The 22102-nt window shown below is 43.3% G+C and overlaps 1 protein-coding gene across 2 annotated transcripts in view; it reads right to left on the bottom strand.

The window, feature by feature from the left end:
• The window catches only part of CDH12 (cadherin 12), a 785724-nt gene that overhangs the window by 32889 nt on the left and 730733 nt on the right, over positions 1-22102 (bottom strand). For both annotated transcript variants that reach the window (XM_075921427.1, XM_075921428.1), the window contains one exon: positions 4969-5105. In XM_075921427.1, the coding sequence (XP_075777542.1) occupies positions 4969-5105 (137 nt within the window). The remainder of the gene's footprint in view (positions 1-4968; positions 5106-22102) is intronic.

Genomic DNA, 22102 nt, shown 5'->3' with positions numbered 1-22102 from the left:
AAATGCACCAAGATGACAGATGATTGTACAACAGGTTCCTCAAAGGATGTAACAACCCTGTAAAAATTAACTTTGAAGGATATGAATGAAGAGGAGAATGATTGCTTGATGCCCCATGAAAAGGAGGAAGTTCCCAACACGGGGAAAACTAAAAAAGGCACAGAGATGAGCATGGAAGAAGACAGCCAGGGAATAATTAAGAAGGGGACTTGGCAGATTAGAAAGAGAGATGGATCGGGCAGGTGGATTCATATAGAACCTTCCATTACTGGTATCATCTCGACCTGAACTCCATTCTAATATGGTTTTTAAGTCCTGGCCTGACAAAGCCCTGGCTGGGATGGTTTAATTATGGTTGATCCTGCTTTGGGCAGGGGGCTGGACTTGATGAACTCCAGAAGTCTCTTACGGTCCTATGATTCTAATATAGTTTTTGTCTGTGAATTAAAATAGACATTATACTCCTCCCTACAGAAAGAGGAAAGTTATGCTTTCTCTTTGACTTGATCAGCTTGATCTTATTAAGTAAACAACACAAACACAAAAGAAGGGTCACCACTTAAGAGCTTCAACTCTCTTTCTCTGGTGTAGTGCACCTCCCCTCCCCCAAATGGCAATTACTTCTGCAGCAAGGAAGTAATTTTCTCCATTTAAAAGTTCAGTACACGTACAAGACAAACAATAAAAACAGTGAGTAGTCCTGCAGCATCTTAGGCTACATCTAGACTGCAGCACTTTTCTGGGATACCAGAGATATCATGGAAAAGCACTGCCACATTCAAGGAATGCTCGCGCTTTTCCACAAAAAAAAAATTTTTTTTCAGAAAAGCAGATGCATTCTTTCACCATCTCTGTAAACCTCGTTTCATGAGGGAAAAGAGGTGTGCTGATAGAGGAGGTTTTTCTGAAATTTGTCCCTCTGCACACTCGCCAAATTTCAGAAAAGCCTCTTTCGGAAGAAAAGTGGAAAAAGATACACAAATTGCAGTTTATAATTTGTGTATCTTTTTCCAACTTTTCTTTGTAGTGTAGTCATAGAGACTAACATATGTATATTTATAGTATCATGAGCTTTCATGGGCAAAGCCTACTTCCTCAGATGAGCTTGAATGTAGAAAAAAGGGGGACACCCTCACAATTTATAACAAAAAAAGAAGAGAGAGGGAAAAATACCTGTCAATTATAGTGCTGGTGCTAATGAGGCCAATTACCTGCCCCAGGTCACCACCAAAATTCTCTGTACCCCCTCTCCCCACCTCCTCCATGTCACAACTCCTTCCCCGACCCTGAACTTCCTCCTTCCTCACACTTCTTCATTTTTTTTCCTATTTATATGGCTATAAAACCTTTTACTATTGGTTTTAATTCCCTTTGCAAGGTCCAATTCTACATGACTTTTAGCCTGTCTCACATGCTCTAACCTCATGCTCTAACATCAATAAGGTAGCTTTCTTTGCTGGTCCCTCCCATCTTCCACTCCTTATATGCTTTCTGCTTTTTCTTAATCACCTCTCTGAGATGCTTGCTCATCCAGCTTGGTCCAACACACCTGCCTATAAATTTTTTCCCCCTTTCTTGGGATACAGGCTTCTGATAGCTTCTGCAACTTTAACTTAAAATAATCCCAGGCCTCCTCCACCTTTAGATCCATAAATTCTTTAGTTCAATCCACTTCCCTAACTAATTTCCTTAATTTATTAAAATTAGCCCTTTTGAAATTAAAAATCCTAGTCTCAGATTTATTTTTGTTTATCCTTCCATTCAGTTTGAACTGAATTAGCTCACGATCGCTCGAGCCAAGGTTGTCCCCTACAACCATTTCTTCTATGAGGTCCTCGCTACTCACCAAAACCAAATCTAAAATGGCATCCCCCCCTTGTTGGTTCAGCAACTACTTGATGAAGGAATTCATCAGCTATTGTATCTAGGAAAATCTGAGCCCTATTATTATTACTAGCACTTGTTCTCCAGTCTATATCTGGAAAGTTGAGTCTCCCATGATTACGCAGTTTCCATTAGTATTTACTGCATTAAAACATTAAAGAGGTCTCTATCCATATCCAAATTAGATCCCGGTGGTCTATAGCACACCCCAACCACTATCCCAGGGGAGGATCTGATAGTTTTCTTCCCCAATGTGATTTTTGCCCAGACAGACTCTGTCTTCTCCATTCCATCACTTTTTATTTCTTTACAATCTACCTCATCATTGATATACAGTGCTACTCCGCCACCTTTACCCTTATTTCTATCTTTCCTAATCAGCACATACCCTTCAATACCTGTACTCCAGTCACGCCTAGTATTCTACCATGTTTCTGTTATTCCTGTAATATCTGGTTTCACTTCCTGGACCAGTAGCTCTAGTTCCTCCATTTTGTTACCTAGGCGCCTCACAGTGGTGTACAAACATCTTAATTTTTGCTGTTTGGCCTCACTCACATTCTTTACCCAATTTGGCCCGGACATCGTACCTCCAATATGACCTATTAGACTAGTATCCACTCTACCCTTCCTCCTTATGTCCATTCTCCTACCTCCCACTATATCCTTTCTTACTTTGTTTTCCTCCATCTCAATGCTAAAATCCAGCATAGAGATTACCTGGACATCTCCCAACCGTCTCCCCCAAATTCCTAGTTTAAAGCTCTCTTAATCAGTTGTGCCAGCCTCCATCCTAGAAGTCTATTTCCCTCCCTACTTAGGTGAAGTCCATCCCGAGAGATCAGTCCTCTGTCCATGAATGCCTCCCAGAGGCCATACATCCCAAAGCCCTTCTTATAGCATCACTGCCTGAGTCATCTCTTGAGCATCATAATCCTGTCACATCTTAGTTGCCCTTCTCTAGGAACAGGCAGAATCCCACTGAAGATCACCTGAGCCTCGATTTCCTTAAGCGTCTTCCCCAGCCTGGCATAGTCTCCCTTAATTCGTTCCAGCGAGAATCTAGCCATATCATTTTTTCCTACATGAAGGATGATCAATGGATTCTTTCCCGCTCCCTTTAGGATCCCCTTCAACCTCAGTTCCACATCTCATATCTTAGCACCTAGCAGACAGCACACCCTTCTATTCTGTGGATCAGCTCTGGTTACAGGCCTGTCTATTCTTCTCAATAAGGAGTCTCCAAACACGTACACCTGCCTTTTTCTGGTGACAGTGTGATTCTCTGGTCTATCTCTTGTTTCCTCTGGCTGCAAATCCTTTCCATTCCTATTTTACCTTGTAATCCTCTTCAACCCATCCTGTATCCTCCTAGTGCTCATTATTGGTGTTGTCTCCATAGACTCTTCCCCTTTATCTATGAGACTAACCACTCTTCTCTTCTTCCTTGCCCTTCCACCTTCAGTGGCCACCTGCTGTACCCCTTCTTCATTCTCCAACTCCGCATACCTGTTCTTGAGCTCAATTTCTCCTTCACTGGCCCATCTTCTCTTCTGCTTGGTTCTCTTAGTCACATGTTTCCACTGTCCATTTTCGTCACCCAGCAGTCCCCCCTCAGAGGCCTTTGATCCTGCTTCCATCTGCATATCTAAGCTTTCCCCTTCAGCCACCTCATGCCTTTGCTCCATCATCTGCTCGAAACCCCTTTTAAACTCGACCAGAGTTTCCATCTGCATCTCCAATCCTTGGATCTTTTCTTCCATCAGCTCTATCAGGCGGCACTTCATGCAAACAAAACTCCTCTCAGGTACCCGCTCCAGGATCATGTACATCCCGCAGCTACCACATCCAATCATCCTCCTTGTGTCCTCTACTGCTTGGGTCCTGGCCACTGCTACTTCTGTGTTAATCAGCCTTCTCACCTAAATCCTGTTAATCCGGCAAACACAAAAACAAACCAAAACACCCCCCACCCCCAAGCAAAAACAAACCCCAAATGAGTCCCAGAATCCAAATTCCCCTTATAAACTCCCACTCAATCTCCCGTTTACAGCTCTGTTTGCTGACTCCTGTGTCGCTGCAACTGTCTGTGTCGCTGCCTTTATAGGACTCCTAATCAGCAAAGCCTAATCAGGGTTCAGCTTCCCTCGTAGCACACTGCCCCTACAATCAGGGTTCAACTTCTCTCATAGCACGCTGCCCCTACAAGCCTCTACACATACAAACAATACAAATACAAAACCAAATACAAACTTCTCCTCCAACAGAACTCCCACTCAAACTCCCCTGTTTACAGCTCTGTTTGCTGACTCCTTGTTGTATCATGAAAGCAAGGTAGTAACAAACTTCAACAGGCCTTTATTTACCAAAGGTGAAACCTCTTTACAAAGCTGCTCCTCCTCCTTCCTGCTGCTCCCCTCTGTAGCTCTCACTCAGGCCTGGTCCATCTCCTCCCCCCTCCTTCCAGTTTCCTGTGCTTCCAGATTCCCAACAGCCAGTGCTCCCAGTTCTAATAATTACAAGCAGCATCTAAAACACCACACTCCTGTGCCACTGCAGCTGCACTTCTCTGACCCTGCAACCCAACCTCCTGCCCCAGGTCACCACCAAAACCCTCTGCCCCAGTCTCACCCTTTCCCAGGACAAAACTCCCTCCTTCACTCAAACTCCCTCTCAGACCCCACACCCTGTCCTGCACTCAAGCTCTGTCCCAGACCCTGCACCTCCTCCATAGAAGTGTGGCTCTCGACCACTTGTAAAAATCTTGGAGTGCCCCCTCCCCCATTAAAAATTATTGTCCACCTCTGCTTTAACCCCAACCTCTTTCTGATAGCAAAATTCCAATTGATTTTGTGGGAACTGTGCTTGCTTAAAAAGTACAGGTCAAACCTGATTATATATGAGTATCTGAATATGACGCTTAGTCTTTCCAAGCTGATAAATGTTATATGTCCTTAAAGCAATAAACATTTTAAACAAAGCTCAATTCCATAGAAAAAACAATTTTAAAGGATGCTCAATTCCAAGCACTGTATTTTGAGAGCCACTACTTTAGTATCTTAATTTAATTCATGCCATACTTACTAACTTTACTTGCAATTATAGAGAAATTGTACTGTGCAGTGCTTTCCCTGTCCAGCAACTCATTAGTTGCAATGGTTCCTTCAGATCCATCTATTGTAAAGTAGCTGTCGGCATCACTCTTCCAATCTATGAAATACCTGCATATGAAAAAAAAACCCAGATGCAAATGTATGGTGATTATACATTTATCATACGAGCAGGCAGTCTAGTTTGACTTGCTTTGTTCCCCCCCCCCCCCCCCCCGTAAATGATTATTTCTTTATTTCAAAGTCAAGGGGAAATGAGAAATAATGAACAATTTAGTAATATTAATGTTCCCATTGTTTTGAACCCTTGATACCTAGAAACTCATCATGTGCTACCCAACTTCAATGATCACTGATCACTATCAAATCACTGCTGAAATGTCCAGCGAGACTTGTAGGGGAAAAAGAAGAAGGGCTGCTAGGCTGCCCATACAGGGGCTGGATTCTCTTCTTAGATGTGGAGGCACAAAATGGCCTGGAGTGAATTCCTCTTTTGGAGATGAGCTCCTTGAGTAGGCGTCTGTCATTCCCCTCAGTTCTGGCTTTGGTGGCATGTTATGGTCAGGAGAATACATGTTGGTCGGAGACAGGAGTGGGAAGTGAGTGTGGTGTGAGGCCCATCAAGAAACCTGTATCAATAGGTCAAAGTACAGCAATCCATAATCAGCCAGACTTTTGTCAGTGCTGTGAGAATCAGGGATCTGTTGCTATAGTATAGCAGAGAATCAAGATCCAGGCATTTTTATTCTAGGAAGGAGTTAATGAAGATGTGCTTGTAAACAGAGCAGTTTACAGAAAATCTGATAATTGTTTCCAAAATCACTCTGCTTGAATGAAAATTACTTTTAAATCTAATTTCTCATCTCATGCTACTGTTTGCAATCTTAACAGAATATTATTTTTTCCAATGGAGTGGTCTGAGCTACTAATTCCTTTTTCTTTTCATTATCAAGCCTACCTCCCATTGCTTAACTAGTAGGCAGGGTAGAATGGACACAGTCATTTGCAAAAATAGACAATAAGGATAGAACTGATCATAACTGTAGCTGAATTTAATAGAATATAAGTATTGGAGGATTGCGAGCTTCACATATCTTGTGATTTTACATTCCCTCCATTTTTTTGTGAACCAGTAAAAGAACATGTAAAACAGTATCCTATTTCTATTGCTCTCACTAGGGCTGGCAATAGACTTCACTGGACCCTGTGCAAGATGTGTGTGTGGGGGGGGGGGGGTCAGATCCAGGCCCCTCCAGATGGAGCAGCATCTTGGGGTTAGGGGAAGTGGCAGGGCTGGGGACTAGACTTCCCAATGCAGTCCTTTGTGCCACCTGGACTGTGCCTCATGGGGCTCTAGCAGTAATTTAAAGGACCTGGCATTCTGGCTGCTTCTCTTGCCATGGTGGCAGCCCAGAGCTCTAGGACATTTCTAATTACTGGGCCCTGGGGCAGCTACCCTCCCTCCCCTGTTGGCAGTCCTCGCTCTCACACATTACCTATACTTTATAGCAGGGTGGCGAACCTAAGACCCGGAGGTCAGATACAGCCACCGACTTGCCAGGATGCAGCCTCTGAGGCTCGACGCTTCCTCCCAGATTGGGGAGCCTGCACTGGTGCTCCAGCCCCCGCTATCTTCCCATGGCGCTGGAGCACACAAAAATTATTAGCTTGGACCCCTCAGACTCTGGTGTGCAAGGGGAATGTGGGGGGGTGTCTTTCTCCTTTTTAGTCAGTGGCATGTCAATGAGGTTTTGTTTGGGGTGGGTTTTGTTGGTTGGTTGGTTGTGGGGTTGTTTTGTTTTCTGACCTCCAACTGTGGATCAGAGGCCCCAGACTCAAAAAAGGTTCCCCACCCTGATTTATAGGAAGAAAATATATGTGCTGTAAAGTCAAGCAGTAGAATACCGGAGTTTTCCTTGCTGCTGAATGAAGTGATGAAAAAAATGGTACTTGACATATGACAGAGTAAACTAGATGAACTGGAATTCAAGAACTATATTTGGAGAGGAGTTAAAATAAAGTTCATGACCAAGGTTCTGTATTCCTTAGGAGACATTTGCTTTCATTAATAATTTACATGCCTGCTAAGAAAACCCTACATATTGGTGAAATATATTATTGATTAACAATGATTTTTGCTTGTCTACACCTTAGTTTTAAAAGCCTTGTAAATGATTAATTAAAGGCATGGTGCAATGGGTACAATGGTATCCAACTGGGCTGCAATTGTCTGATGTAGATGCCCCACATTAACCAGGCATTTTTTAAAATATTGGTGTCAGTCTCCAAAATAGGTTGTTACATAAAATTCATCAGAAAGAAACACTGAAGTAGGTAATATGCTGTTTGCAGTATTGCAGCTGTTTAGGTCCCAGGGTATAAGAAGGAAAAGTTGGGTGAGATCTTATGTTTTATTGGACCAAAGTATGCGTCACAGTAACTTCAAAGTAGAACTCTGTGGAGTTCCAACACTTATTTCACTCACAAACAGAAGTTAGTCCATTAAAAGGTCAGCCACCTTCTTTTTCCCACAGGTAAAATAGGATGATATGTTTTCTGAAGTTTCTTGTTTAATAAAATATGGCTGCTACATGATTATATTTGAGATCAATGCTGAAATATACTGGAGATGATCAAGAGAAGACAGTTATGTTTGGTTAAGAACCTTTGCATGAATCAGAAGATGACTCAGAATCTGACTCAAAGACCTTTGAAGACTGTGGGAATTTTCTGATAACTTCAACCCCCTGAATCCTGTACCCAGAAGGCTACAATTTAAGGTGCCAGTCCTACGAACAGTTATGCATTTGATTAATTTTAAGCAAATGAATTGTTCTGTTGAAGTCAATAGGGTTACTCTTATGTTTATAGTTAAGCGCACTCATCAATGCTTGGAGTCCTCGGGGCTCCAGCCTGAAAACCCTTATGCTGAATGTGAGCCAATAACACTACTCATATACATAGGTATTCACAGGATTCAGGACTAAAATAAACCATCTATTTCCCACATAGTAGGCCTAACACTGTTCCTTCTGAGTCCATGACAAAACCCCTACTGATTTCACTGGAACTGAGATCAGACCTGGGATGAGAACAATTGACCATCCTTATGAAAATATTCTTATGAAAATGGCATGCTGGTAGTGCTGGCAGAGCTCTGAAAAAAAGAGATGGACTCACCATTATCAAAATGGAGTGAATACCTGTGTTTGGTGGTCAATGCTGTGCTACAATAATTATTAATTCTTAATCTAAGAGAACAGCTTTTGTGTGTGCACCTGAAGCATCTGGTTGCCAAGCTCAATTTGGAACCTATCTACTTATTCAGACTTGCTTATGCAAAACCTAAGCACCGGCTAAAAGCATTTTGAATGTAAGTGAATTTGTGGTGTTTGGTTAAGTAATAATGAAGCATAATTTCTATACAACTTAGTCTTGCTTTCAAAACCAAGGCAAGGTGCATCTTTTTTACATCAGCATTTTTTTCTTAATCCCCTGTCAGCAACACTGCAAATCTATCGAACAGCTGTGCCATGCTGGAAGGAACCTAGATGCTGGTCTTTTATTTTCCTGTGGGACTTTAAGTGCTTCTTCAAATGCTTCTTTGAGTGCTTCTTCTTTAAGTGCTTCTTCGAGTGCTTGTTCATGTCCATTCGTATGCAGAGAACCCAGAATTTTTTTCCCCTAGCAGCATCTATCAGGTCAGCTTGAGTGCCCCCCTCAAGTGGTGCCTTCATGGCACCTAATATAAAGCCCTGCTAACCCACCGAGCCCCAATTCTTTCTTACCACTCAATGATGGTAGATGTAATCACCATTAGCAGTGTCCTATCTGTTCATTCATTGTTTGTTGGTTAAGTTGATTAGTTAAAGATAGTTGAGTTAGATTATTTTCTTTTTTTCTCTCTTCCCTGCACTGCAGCATGTCTTGGTTCCTGAGGTTTAAAGCTTGCAAAGCTTGCAGCCAGCTTATGGTTAAGAGTGATTCCCACTCTGAGTGCCTGAAGTGTCTCCGTGAGTGTCACCAAAAAGAAAAGTGATGCATCTGTAATAGTTTTCACCCATCAACACAAAGATCACGAGCAAAGGTTCAGGATCTTCCTCATGGAGACAGCTCTCTGTCCGCTATCTAACCGGGGATCAGCGGATCCTATGCGGAACACCTTTTCCTTGGTGAATAGTGCACCAGTTCCAACAGTATGGGACCTAGCGCCTCATAAAGAGTGGCACTGATATGGTGGGACCACATGATGGGTCGGTGCAGATCTTGTCTCTGGTACCTCAGAAAAAGAAGAGTTAGGAAGAAGTCATTCTTTCACTTCATAGAGGAAGCAGCCAGCCATGGGGAAGCCCAAGACCCTTTAGCCCTTTAGCAAGATGGCTCCCACAGATAATTTGACTTCTGCCCAACAAAGGGTTCTGTCATGTCTGAACCATTACCACTTTCTGGACCTCCAGAGCTAGGAGATTAAACTTTTCTCCACTCAAAAGAAATTTGTTTGGCTTGGGACTTGATCCGCATGATGGAAGATGGCACCAATTACTCCGAATAGCGGCCAAACCACCATTTCCATCTTGTGTCAAGCCTCTCACAATGCTACGTCAGTCTCCATCTCCAAAGCATGTCTCTCTGACACCAGTCAGTCATGAGTGCAAAACTTACCAGTTCTAGGAGACCCATCACCCTTCAGCAGCACCCAGCACTGCTCCTTTGTAATTTATGCTTGAGAGAGACTTCTGAGTCCTATGCTGACTCCTATTGCTCCAGAACTAAGAACAAGAGGTCAAGATCTCTAGCCTCTATCAGAAGGCCTTTTTGGACCTCTTGTGTGTGTAACAATCAGCTCAAGGTCCAGCCCAGGTGCCCAGATCTAGATTGGCATTGGTGGTATCAGTGCTGAATGCAGCGAGAGTCACTCTAGCATCATTGTTGCCCGCATCAGCATCAGTGTCTTCCATCCATATAGCACCAGCGAACACCTCAGCATCAATGGGTTATCAGCACTTAATTACTGACAGCCTTTGGGCATTGATCTTCATCATGGAACTGGTAAGCTCTGCAACACTGACTCCCATCTCAGTACCAGTGTTCCCCAGAGCAGTGACTTCTGCCTTGGTAACAGTGACTTCCACAACACTGCCATCCATCCAGCACTGGCAGGCTCAGCAGTGCAGGCATCCATTGTTACTGCTGCACCCTTGATCACACTGACACCAAGGGCCATCTGACCCCCAGAACAACGGGATCACCTCAGTGCAGAGAGCAGTGACAGAGGCCAACCACCACTCCTATCCTCATCTTCCTCCCCTGGGGAGTCAGTGGTAGGCTCATCAACAACTCAGCTTTGGAGGATAGCAGGGTGCTTCAGCTGCTGTTTTGCAGAGTAGCCAAAAACCTGGGGATCTAGGCAGAGAAAGTGGCCAAGGGTACTGACCCATGGTATACATCCTCCTGCCTCTGGACCTTCACACATTGCCCTGCTTCTCATAATTACTATAAGGGTGTGTCTAAACTACATGGCTCCATCGATGGAGCCATGTAGATTAGGCTGATCGGCAGAGGGAAATGAAGCCGCAATTTAAATAATCGTGGCTTCATTTAAATTTAAATGGCTGCTGCACTGAGCCGACAAACAGCTGATCAGCTGTCGGCTCAGCTCGCTAGTGTGGACGCTCCTGCGCCGACCTGAAAGCCCTTTATCGACCTCCCTGTTACGCCTTGTAGGATGAGGTTTACCGGGGAGGTCGATAAAGGGCTTTCATGTCGACAGGGGAGCGTCCAGAGTGCCCCGATCTGCCGACATACAGCTGATCGGCAGAGCGGGGCAGCCATTTAAATTTAAATAAATTTAAATCCCGACCCATGGATTTGTGTATATGTAGTTTTTCTAAATAGTTCTTAAACTGTTTTGTCCACTGAGGGCTGCCCACCTTCTTCCCATACTGCGTTGCCTAGTGTAGTAGTCTAGGAGCTGACCTTGTCTGTGAAGACAGAGGCAAAAAAAGCATTGAGTGCTTCAACTTTTCCTACATCATAGACTCATAGACTTTAAGGTCAGAAGGGACCATTATGATCATCTAGTCTGACCCCCTGCAGGCCACAAAATCTCACCCACCCCTTCTAGAATAATCCTCTCACCAATATCTCAGATATTGAAGCCTTCAAATACTTTGAAGACCCCAAGATGCAGAGAATCCTCCAGCTGTGATCTGTACCCCATGCTACAGAGAAAGGCGAAAAACCTCTAGGGTCTCTGCCAATCTACCCTGGAGGAAAATTCCTTCCCGACCCCAAATATGGCGATCAGCTAAACCCTGAGCATGTGGACAAGACTCACCAGCCAGACACCCAGAAAGTTCTCTATAGTAACTCCTATCATCCCTCCATTGTCCTATTTCCCACTGATAATGAATGGTCAATTAGTTACCAAGATCATGTTATCTCATCAAACCATCCCCTTCATAAACCCATCGGCTGTGTCTAGACTGGCCTCTTCTTTGGAAGAGGCATGCTAATTTCTAACTTTGGAATAGGGAAATCTGCGGGGGATTTAAATATCCCCGGCGGGATTTAAATAAACATGGCCGCCGCTTTTTTTCCGGCTTGGGGAAAAGCCGGAAAAGAGCGTCCAGACTGGCGCGATACTCGGGAATAAAGCCCTTTTCCGGAGGATCTCTTATTCCTACCTGAAGTAGGAAGTATTCAGGTAGGAATAAGAGATCCTCCGGAAAAGGTCTTTATTCCGGAGGATCGCGCCAGTCTGGACGCTCTTTTCCGGCTTTTCCCCAAGCCGGAAAAAAAGCGGCGGCCATGTTTATTTAAATCCCGCGGGGGATATTTAAATCCCCCGTGGATTTCCCTATTCCAAAGTTAGAAATTAGCATGCCTCTTCCAAAGAAGGGGCCAGTCTAGATGTAGCCATCTAGTTTAATCTTAAAAACAGATAGATCTTTTGCCCCCACTACTTCCCTTGGAAGGCCGTTCCAGAACCTCACTCCTCTAATGGTTAGAAACCTTCGTCTAATCTCAAGTATAAACTTCCTACTAGCCAGCTTATATACATTTGTTCTTGTGTCCACATTGGTATTAAACTTAAATAATTCCTCTCCCTCCCTGGTATTTATCCCTCTAATATATTTTAAAAGTGCAATCATGTCGCCCCTCAGCCTTCTTTTGGTTAAAGTAAACAAGCCAAGCTCCTTGAGTCTCCTTTCATAAGACAGGTTTTCCATTCCTCGGATCATCCTAGTGGCCCTTCTTTGTACCTGTTCTAGTTTGAATTCATCCTTCTTAAACATGGGAGACCAGAACTGCACACGGTATTCCAAATGGGGTCTCACCAATGCCTTGTATAATGGCACTAACACCTCCTTACACCTACTGGAAATACCTCGCCTAAAACATCCCAAGATCATATTAGCCTTTTTCACGGCCATGTCACAATGGCAGCTCATAGTCATTCTATAATCAGCCAGGACTCCGAAGTCCTTCTCCTCCTCCATTATTTCCAACTGATGTGTCCCCCGCTTATAACTAAAGTTCTTGTTATTAATCCCTAAATGCATAACCTTACACTTCTCACTATTAAATTTCATCCTATTGCTATCACTCCAATTTACAAGATCATCCAGATCTTCCTGTATGATATCCCGATCCTTTTCTGAATTGGCAATAGCTCTCAACTTTGTGTCATCCGCAAATTTTATTAGGACACTTCCACTTTTGATGCCAAGATCAGCAATAAAAAGATTAAATAAAATTGGCCCCAAAACTGATCCCTGAGGAACTCCGCTATTAACCTTCCTCCAACCTGACAGTTCACCTTTCAATATGACCCGCTGTAGTCTCCCCTTTAACCAGTTGCTTATCCACCTCTCAACTTTCATATTAATCCCTATCTTTTCCAATTTAACCAATAATTCCCCATGTGGTACTGTATCAAATCCCTTACTAAAGTCAAGGTGGATTAGATCCACTGTATTTCCTTTATCTAAAAAATCTGTTACTTTCTCAAAGAAGGAGATCAGGTTGGTTTGGCACGATCTACCTTTTGTAAAACCATGTTGTAATTTGTCCCAATTGCCATTAGCCTCAATGTCTCTAACTACTTTTTCCTTCAAATTTTTTTCCAGGATCTTACATACTACAGATGTCAAACCAACAGGCCTATAGTTACCTGGGTCGCTTTTTTCCCCCCTTTCTTAAAAATCGGAACTATATTAGCAATTCTCCAGTCAAATGGTACAACCCCTGAGTTTAGAGATTTATTAAAAATATTTGCTAATGGACTTGCAAGTTCATGTGCCAGTTCCTTTAATATTCTTGGATGAAGATTATCTGGGCCCCCTGATTTACTCCCATTAAGCTGTTCAAGTTTGGCTTTTACCTCGGATATGGTAATATCTACCTCCTTATCCTCAGTCCCATTTGTTAACTTACCATTATCCCTAAGCTCTTCATTAGCCTCATTAAAGACTGAAGCAAAGTATTTGTTCAAATATTGGGCCATTCCTAGATTATCCTTAACCTCCACTCCATCCTTTGTAATTAGCGGTCATGCTTCTTCTTTTTTTGTTTTTTTCCTATTTATATGGCTATAAAACCTGTTACTATTGGTTTTAATTCCCTTTGCAAGGTCCAACTCTACCTGACTCACTTTATCCCTACATGCTCTAACCTCAATAAGGTAGCTTTCTTTACTGATCCCTCCCATTTTCCACTCCTTATATGCTTTCTGCTTTTTCTTAATCACCTCTCTGAGATGCTTGCTCATCCAGCTTGGTCTAACACACCTGCCTATAAATTTTTTCCCTTTTCTAGGGATACAGGCTTCTGACAGCTTCTGTAACTTTAACTTAAAATAATTCCAGGCCTCCTCCACTTTAAGATCCATAATTTCTTTAGTCCAATCAACTTCCCTAACTAATTTCCTTAATTTACTAAAGTTAGCCCTTTGAAATCAAAAACCCTAGTCTCAGATTTATTTTTGTTTATTCTTCCATTTAATTTAAACTGAATTAGCTCATGATCACTCGAGCCAAGATTGTCTCCTACAACCATTTCATCTATGAGGTCCTCGCTACTCACCAAAACCAAATCTAAAATAGCATCCCCCCTTGTTGGTTCAGCAACTACTTGATGCAGGAATTCATCAGCTATCACATCTAAGAAAATCTGAGCCCTTTTATTATTACTAGCAGTTGTTCTCCAGTCTATATCTGGAAAGTTGAAATCTCCCAGGATTACACAGTTTCCATGAGTATTTTCTTCATCATCTGTTACTAGATTACCTTCCTCATCCAGTAAGGGCCCCACACTTTCTCTGATCACACTCTTATTGCTAACATGCCTGTAAAAACCTAACATGCCTGTAAAAACCTTTCTTGTTACCTTTCACGTCCCTTGCTAACTGTAATTCAATTGTGCTTTTGCTCCTCTGCATTCTAGAGCAATATGTTTACACTCCTCCCTTATGTGTTTAAGCTCACTAAAGATTTCACTTGTAAACCTATCTGGTCACCTACCATATTTGCTTTTCTTACTGTGCATTATGATGGTTTGTTTCTGTGCCTTCAATAAGAGTCACCAAGGGTTGAGATGAGGCCAGGGAAGGTCCATCAGGTGAGTCCCTTTACTATCCCTAGACACAGATAGGGGGAGGTGGTGGGGATTGCACAGCACCCTGTGCTCGTGGAGTACTAATCCAGAGAAGACAGCTGCATGAGGCACCCATGAAGGAACCTTTTGCTCCTGATCACAGGGTTTCTGGAGAGGCCTGCTTTACTCCAGATTCCATGTTGAGACACCATCACAAGCCACAACTAAGGAAGCTGAATCATGGACAAATAACTGTGCTGCACATGGCACACAGGCATGCCTGCACTCTAGGGACAGCATCCACTCCTTGTTAAGCATGGTGAAGCGGAGGACACCAAGTCCCTGCATGGGAACCTTCCAGGGGAAGTAAAAGAAAGGACCCCAATACCACTCTCCCCAGCAAGTGGCATATGCTGCTCACACACACTTTCCCCAATACCTTCTGCTCCCTCCCCCAGCAGGTAGAGACAGAAGTCCTCTCCCTGTGGACCACTGTCACTGCCAGAATCGGTGTGTGCGCGGCATGGAGGGAAAGCAAGCCACCCCATCATCCTTTCCCATACTGACTCTCCTGGCCTGGCCAGCACCTCCCCATGACTGGTTGTGCCCAGGGAGTTGGGGTAGTGAGGCTCTCCTGGGACATTTGTGTCCCTGAAGGAGAATGTGTGCTGTCTAGGCCACAAATGGCCTTGCTCAAAGCACATCACCATCATCTGAGCCAAGACCTTTCATGTTGGCTCAGAGATAAGAGCCAGTGTCTCCTGGGATGACTTCATGCACAGTGTCTCCTGGGATGACTGCGCTTCTGACTTTTCTTCACAGCTAGACCAGCTGTGAATGAGGAATGTTCAATATCTCCTAGGACATCCTCTCAACCCTGTGATTTGGCTTCATACTAACCCTTGTACTTCATGTGTAAATTGCATAATTTCTTGATGTGGATCTAGAACAAGGGTGGGCAAAAGGGCCTCTGTGGGTTGGATCCAGCCTGCCACGCAGGTTGACCCAGCCTGCGGAGGCCCTGCCGCTCCCCCACCCACAGGCCAATTAGGACCTTGGTGCGGGGGAGCGTAAAGCTTCCTTCCGCCCTGCCAGGAGCACGCAACGCTTTGAAGCGCCATGGGCTCCTCACAGGGTGGGAGGAACATCATACGCTCTCCCGCCCCCAACCCCTGATTGGCCTGGGGGCAGGAGGAGCATGCAAAGTTTCCTCTGTCCTCCCCCCAGACAAATCATGGTCTGCAGATGGGGAAGCCCAGAAGCATCTGGCCCCACCCCTTCTGGTTTAGGTTCCGCCCCTTCTGGGGTGACATGGAGCCACTTCAATAATTTTTCATTATGGCCCAGGGTCCCAGACAAAAATTATTGCCCACCCCTAATCTAGAAGATTTAAATAGGTATTTAACACATGGAATTCTAATTAAGAATAAAGAATGATTGTCTTTAGGTTGCTAGAGAGAAGACAGATAGCTATAAACAAACCTTATAGGATTGTGGGAAACTTGGTCACACCCATGACAAGTGGGATTAGAGAGGTTCAATCTATAGATCCACCTCAGTGAGCTCTTCAGGGCTGTTAAGGTAGCTGGAATATGTACAACCAACAGCAATTATAAATAAAGCATTTTGGTGATGCTACTTTGTGATGGCGCTGTTAAACTTCTTATTATGGCTAGACAGGCCTTTTTATTATTGTTTTTTGGTGTGGTTATTTTATTTTATTTTGCTCTGGGCCTGCATATTTGGGACAATGTTATGATTATTTGGATTCCTTAACTGTACTTTTTCTTACTTGCAAAATTTTGAGTTTATTTGCTTTTGTGTTCTTAGCTCTTGCAGGAGGATGGATCATAATAGGATTATATACCTAAAGCTAGAAATGACCTATGAAATAGCTGTATCAGAGATGAAATATGCTGTTTTCATAAGAATGGAAGGCAAAAACTTTCACATAAAATTCTAGTTGTTCTATATTAACAGTCCCTAAATCCTTTCACCATGGTTTCTTAATTCCTCACCACCCTATATTGTTCAGTGCTTATAGCATTTCTACATACATGAAGCTGACTATCCTGTATCAAGTGTCTTTCAATAAACATAAACAAGACTACTAATTTATTAGATAAATCACATTTATTTTGAAACTAGCCAATTAGCCCGTCATAAGACGGGATTTTCAGGTCTCTCCTCCACATCGGTCTTTTCTCCTGAGCCTCCGGTCTCTCGCTCCATCTCTCTCTCTCTCCTTCTCCTACTGCCTCCCCCTCTCTCTCTCTTTCTCAGCTCTCCTCTACCTCTTCCCCCTCTCTCTTTCTCTTCTCTTCCCCCTCCTGCCTCTCACTCGGGGGACTGCAAAGCCCAAATGGTGGCTTGTGCCACTTTCTCCCACGCAGCGGCCCGGCTAAGCGGCACAGAAGTCAGCTGAGCAACACGGCGGTAGGCGAAGGGGGGTGGGGCGGTGATGTTCACAGTCGGGGGCAGAGCCTAGAGCTGCTGTCACACTGCACATCACCGCCCTGCCCACCTTCACCTCCCGCTGTGGCACTTGGCTGACTTGACTGGTTTAAAAAGATCTAATACTGTTTCTCATCATATCCAGACAACACTGAATTTTCTCCTGTTATCTTTCATTTATTCTGAACCAAGAAACAGGAAGAGTTGGTAATAGAGATCAAAAGCAGGCTAATATATCCCCACACATTTTTTTCATCTTTAAATTATTTATTAAGGCTAGCTCATCTTCTCTTGATGGGGGCATGAACTCCCCATACCTCTGATAATTTTCAAAGCACTGTTATTGCATTAAAGGCCAAACCAAATGAAATCCTAATGGACATGCTGTCAGCTCTTGTCTTTCCTCAGTGCAACCTCATGAGTATCGACTTGATCCAAAAAGAAGTAAAACTATGCAAATACATCCCAAACAATTGATAATTTCAGTGCATAAATACTTGCGGGATGATAGTAACCAGAGCAAAATGGAAAAAAAAATCACAAAAAACAAAGGAAGAAATGTAAAAAATAACAAACCGAGATCTCTTAGTCAGTGTGGTTTTGGACTCAGTTCACTAAACACTTACTTAGCAACCAGTGCCTCTACTAGCACAAAAAGCATGTGTAAGAACTCTGAGGAATGGTATGATCTAAAGGTCTTATTGACATAAAATTTAAAAAAATTAATGGAGATTGCCTATCTCCCAGAGCTGGAAGGGACCTTGAAAGGTCATCAAGTCCAGTCCCCTGCCTTCACAGCAGGACCAAGTACCATCCCTGATGAATTTTTGCCCCAAATGGCCTCCACAAAGATTGAATTTGCAACCCTGGGTTTAACAGGCCAATGCTCAAACTACTGAGCTATCCCTGCCCCCCAAATTTGGAATAGCTGCACTGTAGGCTTTACCAATGGCAAAGCCTACAGTGAGCTGGATAGATCATGTCTGACAAATGGCAACCCACCCTGCTCCACTTCCCCCCCAAAAAAACCCTTTTATTTTGTACTTCACTGGATAAGCATTTTTCCATCAAATCCATTTTATAGAAATTACAAAGTGTTTGTAAAATTTTCAGCGGGGCTACTTTTTTTGGTACCATTCTATCTGTAAAGCCAAGTGTCTTCAGCGCTGTGAGGTTTTCCTAAGGATTGGCCAAACACTTCTCCTATGGCTGTCAACTCTCATTTATTTTATAGTCACAGTTGAGCATTTTAAAAAAATCCAACCTATATCTGAAACTGTATAAATCCCTAAGGGAAAGTAACACTAACATAAAATCATGACTGGTGTGGAAAAAGATAAGAAAGAAGGGTTATTTACTCCTTCCCAGAATATAAGAGTTAGAGTTACCAAATTAAATTGATAGCCAGTTTAAAACAAACAAAAGGAAGTTTTTCTTCACACAACATACAGTCAACCCGTGGAACTTTTTGCCAGAGGATATTGTGAAGTTCAATACAACAACAGGGTTCAAAAAAGAGCTAGATCAATGGCTATTAGCCAGGATGGGCAGGAATGGTGTCCATAGCCTCTGTTTGTGAGAGGCTGGGAATGGGTGAGAGGATAGATCACTGATTCCCTGTTCTGTTTATTCCCTCTGGGACACCTAGCACTGACCATTCTACTGTTCTTTGTATATCTTATTCCCCTGACCCACAATGGCACTTCTTTCTATATTTAAAAATATTTTGACTTTAAAGAGCGATAAAGCCTCGCTGTTTTGTGAGACCTCAGACCCTAAACATTTCATTGGTGCTAGACAGAATTTTGAACATTGTGGCCATTAGCTAGTTGTGATTTCAGGAGGGTGGAAGGAAAATTCTACACTTGGAGGGAAGAAGAAGAAAACATTTCTCTTCACCTTATCACAAGACCAGCCCTTCACATGTGAATTATACATAAAACATGAAAAAAAAAATCAGCACTTCCACTGACTAGAATTCTTTCCACACTATAATACATGATTTGCAGTCTTGCTCACAGCATGCTACAATCTTGCTCTATTTCTAAATAATGAGGGTGAAAGATTAATGTTTTTCAGCAGCCAGCAGGCTACCTGATGTTGTGCAGGTAATGTCAATACAAATAACGCTTTGCTCTTAGTTTCTGATGAGAATAGGGAATGCTTATTTGGCATGATGCAGAACTAATTTACATGAAGGCAATGGCTGTGGGAACACTCGCAGATTCTGATGACTACATCAGATTTGACTGAAAGAAGCTGTTAAAATTTTCATAAGCCCTATAAATTTCACATACAAATTTTAGTAAAACCCACTCGACAAAATGGGGAATAAAATCTGTTGCACTTCAATTATCAGCACATCCAAACTGCCAATTGTTTCAGTCTACAAATTTCATCGCTTCCTCTCCTTCTCCATCTAAATTGATGTTCATATGCCCATCAAAATCATCAGTCAGCTCTGTTGTCTGCTTTGCATTTCTCATGATGAGCTGCATATCGTAGAAAAAAACCTGTTATCATTTGGAAAATGCATTGTTTTTATTTTTACTGGTACACTGAGCAGGCAGCGCTGCAAGACTGAGCAAGAAAGCAAAGACGTGTCTTGTATTTCACTCTTAGATGTTTGGGGTAAAATCTACATCTTTAGGATTCTTGTATTTAATCCCTTCAGTACAAGTTTACATACACAATATCTTTCCAGGCCTGGTACATTGCCCTTACAGGACAGAAATAAATTAAGGACAAAGCCACAGAATCCCATTCTCCTTAATACTGTAATGGATTGTGAAATGCTGCTTTCAATTCTGCTGAGGTTTGGGGCAGGTCTGAATAGCGGAAGCCACTCTGCACATGCACTTTTGCTCTCCCTCTCACCTCTCCATAATGAGGGAAGGATTGTATCCTCAGAATTGACTGTTCCAACATTAGTGAGAGATCAGTTTTCACAGTCTGCAGAGAGGAAATCAGACTAAGTGAAGGTGTTTCTGTTCTGCCAGCTTTCCCTAGGGGAAGGCTATGACAGTAAAGAGCATCCTAGAATCTCTGGTGATAAGAGGGGCATTGGAGGATGGTTTGAGAATCTACAAGTTTAAATGAAAAAAAAACAAACACACACCTAGAACAGTGGATTGTGGACTGATAGGGAGCTGGTTTTGAACCCCTTGTTCTCAGCTACCTATCCCCAGGGAGCTTTAATTTACATCCAGGAAATAATGTGGATCCAAAAATCAGGTGGAGCAGAGCCTCAGTATGCCACACTTGTTTTTTTTCAGTCCTTTTCCTGATACACCAAGTCCTTCTACTTACATCAAGAAACAAATTTTCAGTTCAGGAAATGGTGGTGCTACCGTATCTGACAGCAGATCTGGTAGAAGACGCAACAAGAGATTCTTACTAATAACATTTCCCGCACCCAGCGAGAATGTAATCCAGATGTAATCTTTGGCTGCTTTAAGTTCACTCTTCAGTGTTAAATATTTGGCTTTTTGTATTTTATCTTAGTCTTTAACAGGCATTAACTCAGTTCCTATTCTCGTTGCATAGATTCAAACCTTAAGGAAGCCCAAGAGTGAAAGTATGTCGCATGGAAGATCTGAGGTGCCAAAATGACAATAGTGAGAGCTGTGATCACACAGTGGGATGATTCTGTTACCTGCTCTGACCTGTATGGGGGCCTCACTGACCCTGCAGTGAGAGGTTTGGTAGAAGTAGACTTGAGAATGTGAAGGGGCTTGACTATATTGTTCAGTGCTGTGATAGATCCTATGCTGTTGTGCAGCCCATAGCCAGACCTAAGGAGGTGGCCATATATTAATACAGTCCCAGTGTTGCTTCCTTTTACACTGAGGCTGTGTCTAGACTGCAGGCTTCTTTCAAAAGAGGCTCTTTCGAAAGCATCTTTCGAAAGAGCCTCTTTCGAAAGATCGCGTCTAGACTGCAGGCGGATCTTTCGAAAGAGCAATCCGCTTTTTCGAAAGAGAGCACCCAGCGAGTCTGGATGCTCTCTTTCGAGGAAGCCCTATTTACATTGAAGAACGCCTTCTTTCGAAAGAGGAACTTTCGAAAGAAGGCATTCTTCCTCGTGAAACGAGGTTTACCGCCATCGAAAGAAAAGCCGCGTTCTTTCGAAATTATTTTGAAAGAACGCGGCTTGAGTCTGGACACAGGGGAAGTTTTTTCGGGAAAAGGCTACTTTTCCCGAAAAAACCCCTGAGTCTGGACACAGCCTGAGGGTTGTTCAACTCCCACAGAAAATGAGAATCCACAGGGTGGTCATTGGTAAACCCTCAACTTCCTCTGGGATTATAACCTCTGAGGTGAGGAGATCATTTTGGGGATTAAATCCTAAATAATTCCATTAATACAAGACTGCAGATTGAGAGTTTAGGATCCACATGGATACCGTCAGTGCTCCCATTTTATACATACTTTTTTCTTTTCTATTCATCCACATGCAAAGAGATGGCCTCAGCAGTTTATCTGCTACTATTCTAGGTGTTGATCCATTTCTCTTAGCGTTCTAAGGACATCCCAGGCTGAAATGGGCTCCAAGCACGTGGCCCCCACCCCAAATAAATACAACTCTCAAAAAATCCCATCTTAATATTACTTTCATGGTGCTGGTAGAAAACATTGGCCCAAAATATAAGAACCTCTAGATGAAATGCAACAACTGTTATTTATATATTGCAACAAAAAGAGAAGGGCAGGAATTTAGCACTAGCATATCCAATTTAAAGGGTAATTTGTTCAGGTTGGACCTCCCTGATCTGGTATGGTGGGGACCGGACCAGATCTGAATGACAGAGTTTTCCGGGCAGGGGAGGTGTCCCCTGCCTTGGGCCTCAAGCCAGCCAGTCCCCACCCTCGCATCTGGCCCCTCCTACCCTCTCCCCCACTCTGCTGCTGCTGCTGTCCCCTGCTCCAGGCTGCCTTTGGCAGTTGGGATTCTCAGCCCTGGCCCATGTTGCCGTGTGCAGCCAGATTTCCCCAGTCCTGCACTGCTATGGGCAGCCGGGCTTTTCCAGCCACTGACCCTGCACTGCCACTGGCTG

The sequence above is a fragment of the Pelodiscus sinensis genome, chromosome 2 (genome assembly GCF_049634645.1).
Source record: "Pelodiscus sinensis isolate JC-2024 chromosome 2, ASM4963464v1, whole genome shotgun sequence".
Classification (NCBI taxonomy): Eukaryota; Metazoa; Chordata; order Testudines; family Trionychidae; genus Pelodiscus; species Pelodiscus sinensis.
The sequence above is the reverse complement of the archived record's forward strand: the minus strand, read 5'-3'. Positions and strand labels throughout refer to the sequence as shown.